The following is a 16,993-nucleotide window of genomic DNA, read 5'->3' as shown; positions in this document are numbered from 1 at the left end:
AGCTCTCATTTCCAGTGTTACTGTTTATATCATTGGAAATGAGAGCTATCTGAATAAGTTTGCAGATGATGCAAAAATTAGTTCCATGCATATGTGTGTGTGTGTGTGTGTGTGTGTGTGTGTGTGTGTGTGTGTGTAAATATACGAATATGCATGGAACTAATCTATATCAATTTTCGTGAAGCAGAACATATGAAATAGAGAAAGTGTTCGTGTAACGATTTTCGGGAAAACAGTACGGGTCACATTAGCATTGGTAAACATAACACTATTGCTAGTGTCCATATTAGGGTGGGAAAGGAGGTCTGGAAGATGATGATGCTGGATGTTTTTAGGTCGACTTATCGTCCTAAAGACACCAGCGACTGAGCGGGGTCCTTTTTCTGGACCGGAAATAGAACACTTCCTAAGGAACAGGGAATAAAAACTCGGCAAGACACCTTAACACATATATTGCCTTAATCCAACTTCCTTACAATATACATACAATGGTGCACTAGATGTGGAACGGGTATAATAATACATCACGTCACACAGGCACTGTGATTATACCTGAGTTACAGTACAAGAGAATATCACATACATACGGTGACACTGTTCATATAATCTGTCCCTTGGACTCTGCGTGGTACACTGGTCTGTTGCACTTAGGTATCGCCACACACTTGTATATTGCTCTAGTCCTGGGAACTTGGGCACCAACACAGCACACTGAGTACGTTGGGTTAGAGACACTTTACTGGTGGTGTTCCTGTCTCACTGTTTCTAGAATACACGGCACTGTCACTGTTAAGTCTCTAACACGACACTGGGTTCTCACTGTGTCGTCCCTGGGCTGCTGAAGTCTGGATTTAGTGGAGATGGTGCCTGGGAGTCGGAGGGAGCCCTACTGGTGAGCCCTCCTGCAGTAGGCACGGGACAGCTCTTGGGGACGTCACGGCCCGGGCGCGTTTGTGGTCCGGGGTGCAGGGAGGCCCTTTCCTGTCAGGGCCTCGACCTGGTAAGGGGCCCTCGGGGCTGGGGCCAAACAGCATCAGGAGTCGGGCCTGCCGCTTCTTACTCCGGGCGGAGGGCCGACGGTGAGTGGGGCCATGGCGGTCCCATCCTGGGGTCTGAGGACTGGCCCTGGGAGGCCTGGGACTGCAGTTGCCTCTTGGCTGGGGCACCGTCAGGGGTTGGCTGCGGCACCTCGCCCGCGGGGCATCCGTCAGGACCTGGCGTCATCCAGGGGCAGGCTGGAGGGCGTGGATCTCGCCTTCAGCGACCGGGCCTCGCCACCACTCCTGGAATGGCAGCACCTCCAGGGAACCACATCTGGAGGGAGAGACAGAGGGGCATCCTGCACGGCCACAGGGTGGAGAGTGGGCCAAGCAAAGGACCTTCTCCTCCGGAAGAACCCTCGGGACTGTGGATGAAGGGCGTACAGTGGCGGTCCCTTCCCCGACACATACAGTGGTCATCGTCACGGTTCCACAGGCCCTTGGGCTAGCAGCAGAAGGATGTACAGTGGCCGTTCCTTCCCCGGCGCATACAGTGGCTGTCGGCAGGGGGCTGCTCCTGAAGGAGGAAGAGGCAGATGAGGGACGTACAGTGGCCCTTCCCTCCCCAGCGCGTACAGTGGCTTTTGCCGCAGGTCTGCCTGCCCGACGGGAAGTAGCTGAGAGACGTACAGTGGCCGTTCCCTCCCCGGTATGTCCTGTGGCCGTTATCGCAGTGCTACTCCCATAGGAGGAGGAGGTGGATGAGGGGCGTACAGTGGCCGTTCCCTCCCTAACATGTACAGTGGCCATCATTGCGGTTCCACTCCTGCATTTGCCTGTCGGTGTGGGTACAGTGGCCGTCACACCGAGGCAGGCTCCAGATGTGGCTGCAGCAGAAGGACATACAGTGGCTGTTCCTTCCCCGACGCGTACAGTGGCCGTCGTAGCAGAGCTGCAGGGGAAAACAGCTGAGGGGTGTACTGTGGCCGTTCCCTCCCCGGTACGTCCTGTGGCCGTTACCGCAGTGCTGCCTGGGACTGAATCTGGAGCAGTCCCACCCCGATCCTAACGAGGGCTTGTCCGGTCGAGAAGTAGTTTCGCATCCCTGCAACGTCATGGTTGGGCAGGTTAAGGGGAAGAGGGACACAAGGTTGGGGCGCACCTGAGCCTGTCTTACTCTGGGCCAGCGTCGCGCTCACCTGGCCCACTGTGGTGTCCTCCTGGGGTGGGGGTGGGGCTGTGGCTCCGTAGCCGGGGGGGGGGGGTCTTGCGGCGGAAGTGCGCATTTCAATGATGATGTTGAATGACGATGATAATAGTAATAATAATAATAATAATCTATCTATCTATTGGTATCTATCTATCTATTGCCAGACGCCTCAATCCAGTTTGGGGTGGCCACAAACAAATCGCCTCCAAGTCGCCCTGTCCCCTGCCATTTCACTGCCCTGCTCCCAACTCACCCTCCTCTCTCATATACCTTTCCACCCAATCCCTCCATCTCATCCTCGGCCTCCCCCTCCCTCTTCCCCCCTCCACCTCACTCACTTACACTCTCTTCGTCAGTCTTTCACCCTCCCTCCTCTCCACATGGCCAAACCACCTCAGTGTGTTCCTCATAACGCTTCCTATTACATCCACATCCACACCACAACGCTTCTTTATATCCTCATTTGTCAGCCTGTCTCTCCATGTGACTCCACAGGCTCCTCTTAAATAACTCATTTCCACTGCTCTCACTCTTGACTTGTGTCCTTCCAACAACGTCCAAGCTTCACTTCCATTCGTTAGAGTTGGTATCACAATACTGTCATGTAGTAAGTTTTTCACTTCCATGTTCACTTCCCTGTTTCTTATCACCGCTTTCAAAGAACCAGCAACCTTTCTTCCCTGCTGTACCCTTTCAAGCACTTCACCCTCCAAACCTCCATCCTTACTCATCACACTACCCAAGTACTTAAACGTAATCACATTTTCCAATTCCTCACCGTCCAACCTCGCTGTGCATTCACTGACCCAAACCACCCTTGGCTACCGGTACGTCATTGTAGAGTTCGGTGGGAAGGTGCTGTGTATGAGTGAGGATATTGTGGGTTGAAGAAAGGGCAGCATGATGGCAGAGGACAAGGTGACAAGGAGACCATTCGTTTGTGGCTGTCCCTTCCATGATTAAGGTGCCGGGTTATAAATGGAGACATAGATGATGATGATGATGATGATTATTGGTGGTGGTAGGTGGTGGCGACCATTATCCACTCACTTCATGTAGAGCTGCCTACTTCTTCCTTCACCTTTATCATTCTTTTTCTGTGTCTGTCCTCCTTTCTTCCCATTTCGCTCTTCTTTCCTGTCACTATTTATTACTCCTTCTTTTCGAGGTGGCTGTACATTGAGTGACAAGCCTAATGGTTTCCTGTAAGCCAGAAACCATTTACAAAGCGGTAACCATATAACTAACCCATACGTGATCCCTACGAGTCAACAAGTGGGTTGACGGAGGGTTATTGCCCCTCGCCGTAAAACAACTAAATGAAAGAAAAAAGGCTACCCGTTATGGGATTATGGCGTCTGGCTATAGATAGATAGATTAATAGTAGTAGTAGTAGTAGTAGTAGTAGTAGTACGGTATTATTATGTGGTAGATGGGGGCGCTTATCATCCACTCACTCAGTTAAGGATGCCCTATGATCTCTACACTGAGCGACTAGCCAAATGATTTCCTGTACCCAGGAAACAGTTTTCTACGCAGGGTGGTAACCATATAACCGCGGTTTTTGGCCGGGTTAAGCGTCCCTCAGATTCCCATATATAAAACCGTTTAATCATGACAAACGTTTCGGAGACCTCAGAGGACCCAATACCTGCCCAGGGCCCCAATCAAATGGGCAGATTCGCGTGGCCATGTGGAATGTGAGAGGTGTGAATGAGGACAGCAGGAGGGTGGAAGTGTTGAATGTGTTCAAGAGTGCGAGATATGCTGTGATGACATTGTGGAAAACGAAGATGAAAGGCAGTGAAGTGGAGGAGTGGGGGGGTGTAAAGTGTATAAGGTCGAGCATGAAAGAGTGAGGAAGATGCAAGGAAGGAGTTGCTTTGTTGATGAAGGAAGTGTGGCTGAGTGGAATGAGAGATTACAGATGTGTCAGCCCGAGATGTATGTAAGTCAAGTTCAAGCTTGAGAAGGTGAACTTGAGTGTGGCTGTAGCGTATGCACCGTGTGAGGACAGGAGCGAGATAAAGACAGGATTTGGGATGAACTGGATGAAGCAGTGACCAGGAGCTATAAAGTGATCGTAATGGGAGATATGAATGGAAGTGTAGGTACTGGTCCTGAAGATGACAATGGGTTGTAATGGAGTACCAGAAGAAAACGGTAAAGGGAAGCGCCTGAAGGGTATGTGTCAGGAAAGGAGGTTGTGCATTTGTAACTCGAATTTCAAACATAAAGATGCACATAAATATACATGGTATAGAGAGAACGGGGATCGTGTTGAAAGAAGCCTGATTGATTAAGTGCTCGTAGAGGTCGATGCTGGGAATGATTGCTGATACGAGGGCCGTGAGAGGACGATGTGGAGGTCTGTCAGATCATATGATTGTGGTATGCAAGATCAAGCTGAGAATTGAGGTGGTTCAGAGAAGTAGTCAGGGAGAAAATCTGAGAGTCGAGAAGCTGAGGATCAAAGAAATGTCAGACGAATACAGGACCAAAGTAGAGGAGTTAGAATCAGTGAATTGGAATGAAATGGATCTGGACAGCCTGTGCAGTGCATGTAGGGACTGCTTATAGTTAGAAATGCCAAAGCGGTGTGTGATGTGGCAAGAGTAACGACAAAGAAGAAAGGTATGGCAAGAGGTTAAGAGAGCAATGGAGGAAAAGAGAAGGAAGTGGCTAAAGTGGTTACAGAACAGGGGTTCAATTGAAATAAGAACTGAATATACTGAGAGCATGAAGTACGTAAAGAGACTGGTAAGGAGGATAAAGAAGGAGGTAATGATGGATTAGGAAGAAAAATGAATGCAAACCACTCTGAAAATAGGAAGTTCTTCTCCAAAGTTGTGCGGAAATGTAGAAATGAAAGCGGAGAGAAATGTGATGGTGTGAAGGATGTGCAGGTGGTAGATTATTAACCTGTGGGGATGAAGTAAGGACCAGATGGAAAGAATAATGTGAAAGGCTGATGAATAGGAATAGAGAGAGCAGAATGGCTGTAAACATGGGGGTGTGCAGAGAAGGAATGCAGTGCCAGGAGACGTGACACTCGCACAGGTTAAGAACGCTGTGAAACGGCTGAAAAATGGGAAAGCAGCTGGGGATGATGCGGTGTATGCAGAGATGATCATGTGTGGTGGAGAGAGAGGAGTGATGTGCTGGTTGGAGATATGTAAGAGGGCATGGATGAGTGAAACTGTGCCAGCAGAGCTGAAAAATGCTGTGATTGTACCCATGTACAAAAATAAAGGTGAGCGAAGTGTGTGCAAGAATTATCGTGGCATAAGTTTATTCCGTGTGGTAGGGAAGGTATATAGATGAATTATTATAGAGAAAGTAAGGGAGATATCATCAGTCCTAGTGAGTGATGAACAGGGTGGCTTTAGGAATGGCAGAGGACGTGTGAATCAAATATCTGCAGTGAGACAGATAGTGGAGGAGGACTGTGAGGACTATAAGGTCTTTAGGGCATTTATGACTCTGGAAAAAACATACAACAAACCAGATAGAGATGGATTGTGGAAGGTTTTGTGCATGTACGGTGTAGATGGTAAGCTGCTAGGTGCGGTCAAGAGTTTTTATGATGGTAGTGAGGCATGTGTAAAGGTATATGGGCATCTAAGTGAATGATTCACGATCAGTGTGGGCGTGCGGCAAGGTTATGTGATGTCCCCATGGTTGTTCAATATATATATATATGGATGGGGTGACGAGAACAATAAAAACACGAGTGATGGAGAGGGGGATGGCGTTGGTAATGAATGGTGATGGACGGAATATCTCAAAATTGTTCTGTGCTGATGATGCAGTACTACCTGTAAATACCGGATAGTGCAGAGTTTTGCTGATGTCTGTGAACGTCGTACCTTGAAAGTAAATATGGAAAAGGGTAAAGTGATGGTAATCGAGAGAGAAGGGGACTCCCAATTGTGATGTTACAGTGAATGGAGAGAGACTGGAATTGGCGAGAGAGTTCAAATACCTGGGTACAGCAATAGAAAAGAGAGGATAATGTGCAAAAGAAGTGGAAAATAGAGTGACACAAGGAAGGAAAGTAGCTAGTGCAATGAAGGCCTTGATAAAAAACAGAGGCTTGAGTGTTGCAGCTGCGCGAGGCTTACATGACGGAGTGTTAGTGCCAACTTTAACATATGGATGTGGGACTATGGTGTGGTATGAAAATGAAAAGTCAAGAGTGAGAGCAGTGGAGATGGAACTGCTGAGGAATGTATGTGGAGTACAGAGGGTGGATAAGATACGAAATAATGTGCTTTGTGAAAGACGCCGGGTGAGGAAGTCTGTGGACACCAGAATCGAAGAGAGTGTACTGAGATGGTACTGTCATGTGGAGAGAATGGATACAACAGGGTGGTGAAAAAGGTATATCTGAACGAATTTGAAGGAGGGAGGAGATGAGGTAGGCCAAGGAGAAGGTGGAGGGATATGGTGGATGAGTGTGTGAGGAAGAGAGGTATGGAAATCGGTGAGGCTGGGGAACTGACACGAGATCGAGCTGGCTGGATGAATGTTGTGAGTGAGAAGTGCATGATCAGGGATTTGGCACCCCTTTTTAACGTGGCAGCGTCCGGATTGACTCTGTCGGATATGTTTGTGTGAAGATGCAGAATGTGGTGAAAGTTTTCGACGAATCAGATAGAGCCAGGATTCCGTGGGCTTGAATGATGAGGGAAAGGAAGTGTGCCCCATTGGACTGGGCAACCTTGGGCTGTCTGAAGTTGCTACTTCTCACCCTGCCCTAGGGTGGGAAAGGAGGTCCGGTTGATGATGATGATGATGATGATAATGAATTATTATTGTTATTATTATTATTATTATTATTATTATTATTATTGTTGTTGTTGTTGTTGTTGTTGTTGTTGTTGTTGTTGTTATTATTATTACTATTATTATTATTATTATTATTATTATTATTATTATTATCATAGTAGAGGAGAGGAGGTGGATAAGAGGAAGAGGAGGGGAAAAGAAAAGGTGGGGGATGCGAAGAGGTGAGGGGAGGAGAGGAGCAGGAGGGAGGGAGGGAGAAGGGGAGAGGGGGACGACGAGCGATGGGGAGGGGAGGGGAGGGGAGACGAGGGGAGGGAAGGGGAGACGAGGGGAGACAAGGAAAGGAATGCTGAGATATGGAGAAATGGGGATAGGTAGGGAGAGAGAGAGAGAGAGAGAGAGAGAGAGAGAGAGAGAGAGAGAGAGAGAGAGAGAGAGAGAGAGATGATAAAGGAGGAAGGAAGGGAAGGGGTTAGGGTGGAGAGAAGGGAGAGAAGGAGGGAGGAGGGGAAGGAAGGGTGGAGGAGTGAGGGAAGAGATATTTTTTCTTCTTCCCAGTAAGGTATGTGCGGGGAACCCCCTAACAGTGTTGCCAAAGGGTTGCACTTCCAGGTACCTACCGCAACACTGCTCTCTCTCTCTCTCTCTCTCTCTCTTATTCCACTAGCTTACATTTAAGCTGATTTGTCTGTCTGTCTGTCTGTCTCTCTCTCTAAGCTGGTCTGTATGTCTGTCTGTCTCTGTCTCTCTCTCTCTCTCTCTCTCTCTCTCTCTCTCTCCTGTTCCACTAGTGACCTTTGACTGCTCTCTCTCTCTCTCTCTCTCTCTCTCTAGCTGGTATTCTCGTCGGTAGAGGAAGCTCCCTAACACCTTTTCCTAAGCGATTTATTTGTCTTTTACACGTTACTATCCCATTCTGTGTTGTATAAATCCTTCTAACATCGTCATTCTCTCCATAAATAACGTACAAAAGAATGTCATCGAGCCATACCAAATAATAAATCGCTAAGGAAAAGGTGTTAGGGAGCCTCCTTACTTATGGGCCTAAAACCAGAAGAAGCAGTATATATCTGACCTTGTTTTTTGACTCTGACCTTTGACATATTACTCTGACAATCGAACTACATTATTTTTGCGTAACCCTCAACCTTTCCGCCAAGTTGGGTTCATATCGGATTAAAACTGAGTTAATTTTTGCCTAGGGACTTTGATGCTTGACCTTACATTATGACCTTGGCCTTTGATTAATTGTCCTGAAAATTGAACACCTTTATCCTTGTCTTAATCCAACGTCTTCCACAAACTTTCGTCTACTCCGGATGAAAAACTGACTACGCTGATCCTGCCTATTGAACTTGCGTTGTTATTCTGTTATTTTGTTCATACAGACACACGGGTTGAACTTTGACCTTGCCCTGTGACCCTGATCATCCATGTTCTCGACACTGAACCACTTCCCCCTTGCTCTAACCTCAGCCATTTCCGGAAGTTTGGTTTAAATTGGATAAAAACTGATTAAGGTGATTTTGCTAGATCAGCGCTTGACAACCCCTTGATGCTGACCTTTGACCTATTGTTCTAGATAATAATAATAATAATAATAATAATAATAATAATAATAATCTTCACTAGCTGACTCAGCCGTTTCACCTTCTTTGCTTAAAACTGGACAAAAACTAGTTATTTTGTTCACACACACACACACACACACACACACACACACACACACACACACACACACCTCAAAACACAACATCCGCCCTCACGAACACGGGTAAAAAAAAAAGAAAAAAAATCTTTAAGCCTTCCCACGATTCATTAGTCTCCGTTTTCGTTATTTCTACAATTATTAGAATATATTAAAGTAAAAAATATATATATAACAGTTTACCCTCAAAGTTTTCCAATACTTAGAGCAGTTTTTAATCGTAAGTCTGGCAATTGTACGATGTCGGCAACTTACGGAATTTTTAGACAGAAAAACCCACGCGCGTGCCCTCGTCGGCGCGGCCTTGAATAAAAAACATTAAAAAAAAGAATATGGAAATAAATAAAAAAGGAATAGAAAAATATATGGTTTGTGAAGTACTAATGCTTGTGCGTGATTATTTTATTTCATTTTATTTATTTATTTATTTTTGGCGGGAGTTTTATCAGATCGTCCACAGCTTAAATGCTGATACGGTGAGAAAATATTTTAAGTTCGTAGTCCTTTGTCCTTGATCTCTCTCTCTCTCTCTCTCTCTCTCTCTCTTTCTCTTCTGGGCCACGTTTTTGTCAGTATGATTTTATATCTGCTGTATACGTATGTAGGTATGTATGTATGTATATATGTAAAACAAACATGTATGTATGTGTGTATGTGTGTTAACAAATATCTCACAAATGCCTCCTCCGATTTCAATCAAACTTGACATATGTAAAGTGCTTGGGTCAGGGAAAGAATAATCCAAATTTGGTGAAGATAGACGGAAGATGAAGGTCACAGGTCAGGTTCAAAGTCTGGGTCCGCTGATGGCCAAAGGCAGTAAGATTGGAGCGTTGATTTGCCTAGTAACCAAGGAGACTCAACGTTTGTGAATTTCATGCAACCACTTCAGTAATTAAGCAGCAAAATTGGACCAGTTTCGTCAGATGAAGAAGGCAATTAATAGATAACTTATTTGGAGGGGAAAAGGATACAGGAGGTAAGGGAGGTGGAGGAATATGACGCTGATAGCCTTCCTTCCTTTCGTCTTTCCTCCCTTCCTTCCTTCTCTCTCTTCATAGTCTTTCTTCATTTCCTCCTTCCCTCCTCCTTCCCTTCCTTCCTTCTCTTTCTTCATAGTCTTTCATCTTTTCCTTCCTTGCTTTCTTCTTTTGCCCTGTTTTTGTCCTTCCTTCTTTCCTCGCTCCCGCTCTTTCTTTTCCTTTCTTGCTTGCTTCTTTGCTTTTTTTTTTTTTCGTTCCCTCCTTCCTTCCTAGTACACCCCCCCCCCTCTCTCTCTCGTTCACCGACTCCAGGTAAAGACGTCATCGGATGTGGGGTTTGTACGAACCTAGGAAACATTTTTTAGGCGGAAAGACTACTGATATTTTCCTATAATTCCCATGATTATTTCACTTTATTTACTTTCATTTGATTTTTTTGTTTACTTGTTGGGATAATGTATTTTGTATAGATATTAACATTACTGCTGACGTCATATGTACGCAGGTATATATATATATATATATATATATATATATATATATATATATATATATATATATATATATATATATATATATATATATATATATGCTGAGGTCGGAAAAGGTTAAGAAACGCTGCATTATTGCCTTGGTTTGTCTTTACTATCCATGACTCCCAGATCTCTCCCATTCCGAGTTATTTCTTTATCTCAGTTGTATCTAATATCTCCAAATGGCCTTGCCCACGTTAAGTGCTTCACATTTTTCCACGTTAAAGTCCATTTGTCAATCTTTAGACCATTTGTACAATATATTGAGGCCTTTTTGAACATTAACACAGACGTCAGTTGAGTTGTCGCGTTTCAAAATATTTCATCCATATGTGAGTGGCAAAATTATATTATATGGTAGATACCTATTGTAACTGAGAGAGAGAGAGAGAGAGAGAGAGAGAGAGAGAGAATTATGCAATAACACCATCACTACCATCATCACCGGCCATCAGTAGGTATGTATCACGTCTTCCATAATTCAGTGTTACGTAAGAGATATGCCCAGAATCACGATGTTGAGAGAGAGAGAGAGAGATGAGAAACAAAGACAGGAAGAGCACAAAAAAAAGACAGAACAAAGAGGAAGCCACGGCGAGAGAGAGAGAGAGAGAGAGAGAGAGAGAGAATATATAGATGATAGTTAACCTACAATACACAGAAGTAAACATAGAAAACAAATAAACCATAAAGCCCCCCCAAGTGGGAATCACACCAGCAGCGAGCCGATACATATATAGCGCGGCTCAGAATATGACCTTGACCTTGACCTACTTTCACCAATTTTGAACTGGTAGGAGATTTTCATTCCTACTACACACTTGTTAAATTTTATGATGTTATCTTGAGCGGTTGCGAAGTGGTCGAGGTAACACACACACACACACACACACACACACACACACACACACACACACACACACACACACACACACACACACACAAACTGAAAATAAATGTTAAGTACGAAGCATAATATATCTATGTGTCAGGAAAGAACAGGATATTACCTAACACCATTTCCATAGCGACTCATTCTGCACTTTACATTCCAGTATTCTTTTGTATGTGACTGATGCCAACCCGGTCGATATTAAAACAAAGTAAATACCATAAGAGATAATGCGAGGCGCTAATATGGAGAATGAGTCGCTAAGGTAAAGGTGTTACGGATCCTCTAAAGGTTAAGGGAACGGGTTTTGAAATAAGACGATTTGTCTTCCTGGTTGTTAAAGGGTGACTCTCTCTCTCTCTCTCTCTCTCTCGTGTGTCTGATGAGAGAGAGAGAGATGAATAAAGATGATAAAAGTACAGGTGTGTGTGTGTGTGTGTGTGTGTGTGTGTGTGTGTGTGTGTGTGTGTGTGTGTGAGAGAGAGAGAGATTCTTACGCAGGCGTTGAGGGTATGAGGGTGAACCACATGCGTATATCCTGTTCTCTCTCTCTCTCTCTCTCTCTCTCTCTCTCTCTCTCTCAGACACACACACACCTATACTTTTATCACCCTTTCTTAAATTCTACTCTCTCTCTCTCTCTTTCTCTCTCTCAGTAGCCTAATGAAAACAAAAACACTACCGGATACGGGAAATTGAAGAAACACCCCCTCCCCCCTCAATACCCCTCTCCCCCTCCCCTTCCCTCCCTCCCTCCCTCCCTCATTCTCTTCTCATCCCTCCCTCCCTCCCTCCCTCCCTCCCTCCCTCATTCTCTTCTCATCCCTCCCTCCCTCCCTCCCTCCCTCCCTCATTCTCTTCTCCTCCCTCTCTCTCTCCCTCCCTCCCTCCCTCATTCTCTTCTCCTCCATCTCTCCCTCCCTCCCTCCCTGTAGCAATATTAGGGGGTTCCCAGATTGCCAAAGCATTAGTCATCTTCCCTTTGCACTACCAGGATCCTTAAAATAGTTACCCCTCTCTCTCTCTCTCTCTCTCTCTCTCTCTCATAGACTCACGATGTATTGTGATAGAATAGATAGATAGATATTTATATCAACAAGGAAGAAAGGTTGCTGGTTCTTTGCACGCTGTGAAAGGAAACAGGGAAGTGAGCATGGAAGTAAAATAAGTCGCTGCATGACAGTATTGTGACACCAGCTCCAACGTATGGAAGTGACGCTTGGACGTTGCTGGAGGGACGCAAGAGTGAGAGTAGTGGATATAAGTTATTTGAGAGGAGCCTGTGGAGTCACATGGAAAGACAGACTGACAAATGAGGAAGTGCAGGAGCGTTGTGGTGTGGATGTGGATGTGATAGAAAGCGTTAGGAGAAACACACTGAGATGGTTTGCCCATGTGGAGAGGATGAAGAGCGAGAGATTAACGAGGAGAGTGTATGTGAGTGAGGTGGAGGGGGGTAGAGGGAGGGAACCACCAAGGATGAGATGAAGGGATGGAGTGGAGAGGTATAATGAGAGAGCGGGGTGTGAGCTGGGACGAGGGAGATGAAATGGCGGGGAACCGGGTGACATGGAGGCGATTTGTTTGTGACCACCCCTTACGGGATTAAAGCGTCTGGCAATAGATAGATAGATATATCATCACTCATTGGACGTCCACTGCTGAACAAAGGCTTCCTCCAACCTTTTCCACGAATTCCCTGATTGAGACAATTTCTGTCATGTTTTGCCTGCAAACTTCTATCTCATCTCTCCACCAGCCTGGCCTTTTTCTGCTACGCTTCCAGTCTCCAGGGGTCCAGTCGGTTAGCCTCTTGCTCCATCGGTTATCCCTTATTCTTGCTACATGACCTGTCCACCTCCATTTCTGTTCTTTCATAACTTGTCTTTGACTTGAATCTGTTCTCTCACCCAAGTTGATCATTTCCTGTCTCTTAAAGATATTCCCAACACTGACCTTTCCATAGTTCTTTGAGAACGAATTAGTTGATTTCCCATCGCTTCTGACAGTTTCCAGATCTTACAACCGTACGCCATAGCTGGAATTATACATTTGGTTTATACCGGTACTCTTCATTTCATACATATTGGCAAGCTACTTTTCATAACGTCTCTATGTTCACCGAAAGCTTTCCATCCAATTGTAATGCGTCTTTTTATTTCTCTATCATGGTCTTTCGTTAATTTTAGTATTTGCCCCAAGTAATTGTACTCCTCGACATCTTCAAGAATTTCTTCGCTTATTCTGATGACGCTCTTTGGTGTATTTGGAATAAACAGTTTTATTTCGGTTCATCTTCAGCCCTACTTTCAGACTTTCTCTGTTCAGGTCATTTAACATTTCTTGCAATGCCTCCGCTGTTTCTGAGATTAGGACAGTGTCATCTGCAAATCTTAAATGGTTTAGCTTTGCTCCATCAATGTCCACTACTTTATTTTTCCAGTCTAGCTTTCTGAAAATATTTTCTAGACATGCTGTAAATAATTTTGATGAAACTGTATCTCCCTGACGCACACCCTTCTGTCTTAATTTTTTTTTTCGAGTCATCATGTAATTTAACCGTAGCAGTTCCCTCTTTATGTATGTTTTCGAACAGTTTTTGCGATGTTCTCATTTACTCCTTGTTCTCGCAGTGAATTTATAATTGTTATGTGCTTCACTGAGTGGAAAGCCTTTTCGTAATCAACAAAACCTAGGCACAGTGGTTTATTATATTCTGTGATATTCTCAATTAGCGGATTCATTGTGTGTAGATGATCGGTAGTTAAATACTCGCTTCGGAATCCTGCCTGTTCACGAGGCTGGCTTTCTTCTAAATTTGCTGTTATTCCGTTCATAAGGACGTTAATGAAGCGTTTGTAAGCAACTGATAGCAAGCTAATGGGTCGATGGTTACTAAGATCTTTTGAGTCGTCTCTCATAGAAACTAAAATAACTGTTGCATTACACTGAGTAAATATGTGGGCAAGCCTGTTTTGTGCTTCGACTCCGACATCCGACAGTAAATCTGCTACTATCTGAAGTTCTGGGGTCTTCTCTCTTCTCATAGTTTTAAGATAAATGTTTACTTCGTCTGGTGTTGCCTCAGGTTGTCACTTGTGTCAGCTGAAAAGTTAGCTACTGGTACTGTAATCTTTCATGCACTGTTCTTTGTCAAATTCCTTAACTCTTCACCATCTTCTCTATGCATTTAATGACTTCACCCTTTGTGCCTTTCAGTGATGTAATTTGTTGCTCTCTTACTGCCATTTTACGTCGGACCTGTTTCAGAATTTTTACTCTTTGATGGTTTCTTTGATCTGATCCATGTTTCTCTTTCTTTTTTCTTCTCTCTGTATATTGTTGATCAGCTTATTTAACTCTGCACTTTCTGTTTCGATTTCCTTTGTTTTTACTTTTAACTCCTTTCTTCTTTTCATGAGCTCGAGGGTCATTTTATAATACTTGTTGGCTCTGGTTGGGTTAGCTTTCCCTACAACCTCCGCTGATTCTCATTTCACTTTTGTTAGTCTATCATTCAACTTATCAATGTCACACTCAGCATAACTTAGAGTTTGAAATCTGTTCTTTATTTCTAAATGAAAGGCTGCTTTGTTTTCGCTTATTTTTACTGGGCACATTTTTTTTATTTTTAGTTATCTTCTGTCTTTCCCTTCTGAAACTGAACCTGACCGTGGAACCCACTATTCTATGATCACTTCCTATATCTACTTTGTTAACTGACATTTATGATCGTGTTGTTCTTATCTGCAATAATGAAGTCTAGTTCATTTTTTGTTTTTCCATTTGGACTCCTGCAGGTCCATTTTCTCCCTGTTTAGAGTGTTCATTATTCTCATGTTCTACATTTCAGCAAAGTTCACCTCCATTTCGCATCTGTCACTCCTTTCTCCCACTCCGAATTATCCCATACATGCTTCCCCATTTTTCGACTCGCCAACTTTTTCATTGAAGTCTCTCATTGGTATAGTATATAAATATGGTCTTGTCTTCTTCGATAATCTTGGAAATGTCATAGAATGTGTCTATTTCTTCACCTGAGCTATGAGAAGTCAGTGCATATACCTGCATTACTTTCAGGGTGTATCTTATGCCTAGTCTAATTACAATCCATACTACTCTGTTAGATACGCTGCTGAATTTAGCAATGTTCTCTGCAAGATTTCTGTTAATTAGAAATCCTACACCACTAACTCTTTCATTTTGCCCTCCTCTGTGGTAAAATATATAGTTGCTGTCTTGGAGCTAAATTAATTTTTCTTCTTTTCTGTGGATCTCACTCAGACCTACAATATCCCAACTAATGTTCTCTAATTCAGTCATTAAGGTATCAAGTTTGTAATCTGTGAGGCTTCTTATATTGTAAGTGCAGATCTCCTGGATTTCAATTTCTTTTGCTGTCCCAGTCTTCGATTTGGTGAGACAGCGCTTACTTAATTTCGGTGACATACTGCCAGTGAGCACAGGGAGCAGTGCAATTGGACCTCTGGTAGAAGATGATCCAACAGGAACGCCCATGAAATCAATTCCAGTAGAATTCATGTCTGGTTGGGAGGATTGTGGCAGATACTCTCACCTCCCTGCCACATAGTTTCTGGTGAGGTGTAATGTTTGTACCACCTTATTCTTCAAATTCGGTGGAGCCACATATACTTTAGGGGGTCCCATTGGTCCACGTGGTCCAAGATAGTACCTCTTACATATGCAAGGTCTTCCCCTACCTGTCACCTGGGAACACGCACATCTGTCTATATTCATCCGCCTACAGCATCACTATGTATGCATCTATCTTTCAAACTCAAAGCCTGTCGACAGTCCCTACCTGTCTATCCCTGTCTGTTCTTCTGTTAGTCTGTCTACACCTGTTCACCTGTTTCTTTTCCCCAGGTATTCACATTCTGAGTCGCATTGTAAGTGCCTTTAGTGACTTCGTACCACCTCTCCCTTAGCGACTTATTCTGTGCATTACCTCTCAGTATCCTCTAGTACTTTATTGATGCAAACTGTATTGACGTTAATGCTATACAAATAATATATAGGAAAATGTTAAGGTGCAATATGGAAAATAAATCACAAAGGAAGTGGTGTTAGGGAGTCTCTCATGCCACGTGATAGTCCGTTTCCTATATCCAATATTCCCCACACAGACCAATACATCCCGCACCCATCCTCACATATCGCCACCTGGGTGCTAATGCCCACCGTCCATACTGAATACATGCTACGGGAGTCTCATTCAGCCTCGTAGCACATCCTCCTTAGCGATTCATTTCGTATATTGCACATTAATATTTTCTTTTACAGGGTTATCGTTTGTGTGTTATCAATATCTATCCTGCATCATTTATTCATTTCCTGCTCCCACTGCCACACCCACGCCCACACCAGCAGACAGTGCCGTCCCCGCTACACGCAAGATACTGACATGTGAGTTTCTAGTTAAGCGCTATTTACGGATCAGCTTGTACTTGTCTATGGTGTAATCTGCAGAATAAATCGCCTAAGAAAATGCTTTACGGCATCTACGAGAGCGGGGATCATGTTTTATGCGACGTGTGTGTGTGTGTGTGTGTGTGTGTGTGTGTGTGTGTGTGTGTGTGTGTGTGTGTGTGTGTGTGTGTGTGTGTGTGTGTGTGTGTGTGTGTGTGTGTGTGTGTGTGTGTGTGTGTGTGTTCCCGTAGCAAGATAAGTATATAACCTTCGCTTTGTAATTACATCAAGGCCTCTCTCTCTCTCTCTCTCTCTCTCTCTCTCTCTCTCTCTCTCTCTCTCTCTCTCTCTCTCAGTACACCTATATATTAGCATCTATCGGTCAGTATCTATCAATTCATCTATCACAACTACCACCACCACTACCACAACTACCACCACCACTACCACAACTACCACCACCATA

General features: G+C 44.3%; 1 protein-coding gene across 1 annotated transcript in view; it reads right to left on the bottom strand.

Moving 5' to 3' along the window:
* Positions 1–1,220: 1,220 nt before the first annotated feature.
* Positions 1,221–16,993, bottom strand: part of LOC145391739 (putative methyltransferase-like protein 24) — a 37,531-nt gene continuing 21,758 nt past the window's right edge. The window contains exon 8 of the mRNA XM_080266273.1: positions 1,221–1,283. Within this exon, the coding sequence (XP_080122399.1) occupies positions 1,221–1,283 (63 nt within the window). The remainder of the gene's footprint in view (positions 1,284–16,993) is intronic.

This window comes from Coenobita brevimanus, chromosome 19, assembly GCF_032717465.1.
Source record: "Coenobita brevimanus isolate Jiangsu-jjx chromosome 19, ASM3271746v2, whole genome shotgun sequence".
NCBI classification, from domain to species: domain Eukaryota; kingdom Metazoa; phylum Arthropoda; class Malacostraca; order Decapoda; family Coenobitidae; genus Coenobita; species Coenobita brevimanus.
This window is presented reverse-complemented; position numbering and strand designations above follow the sequence as displayed.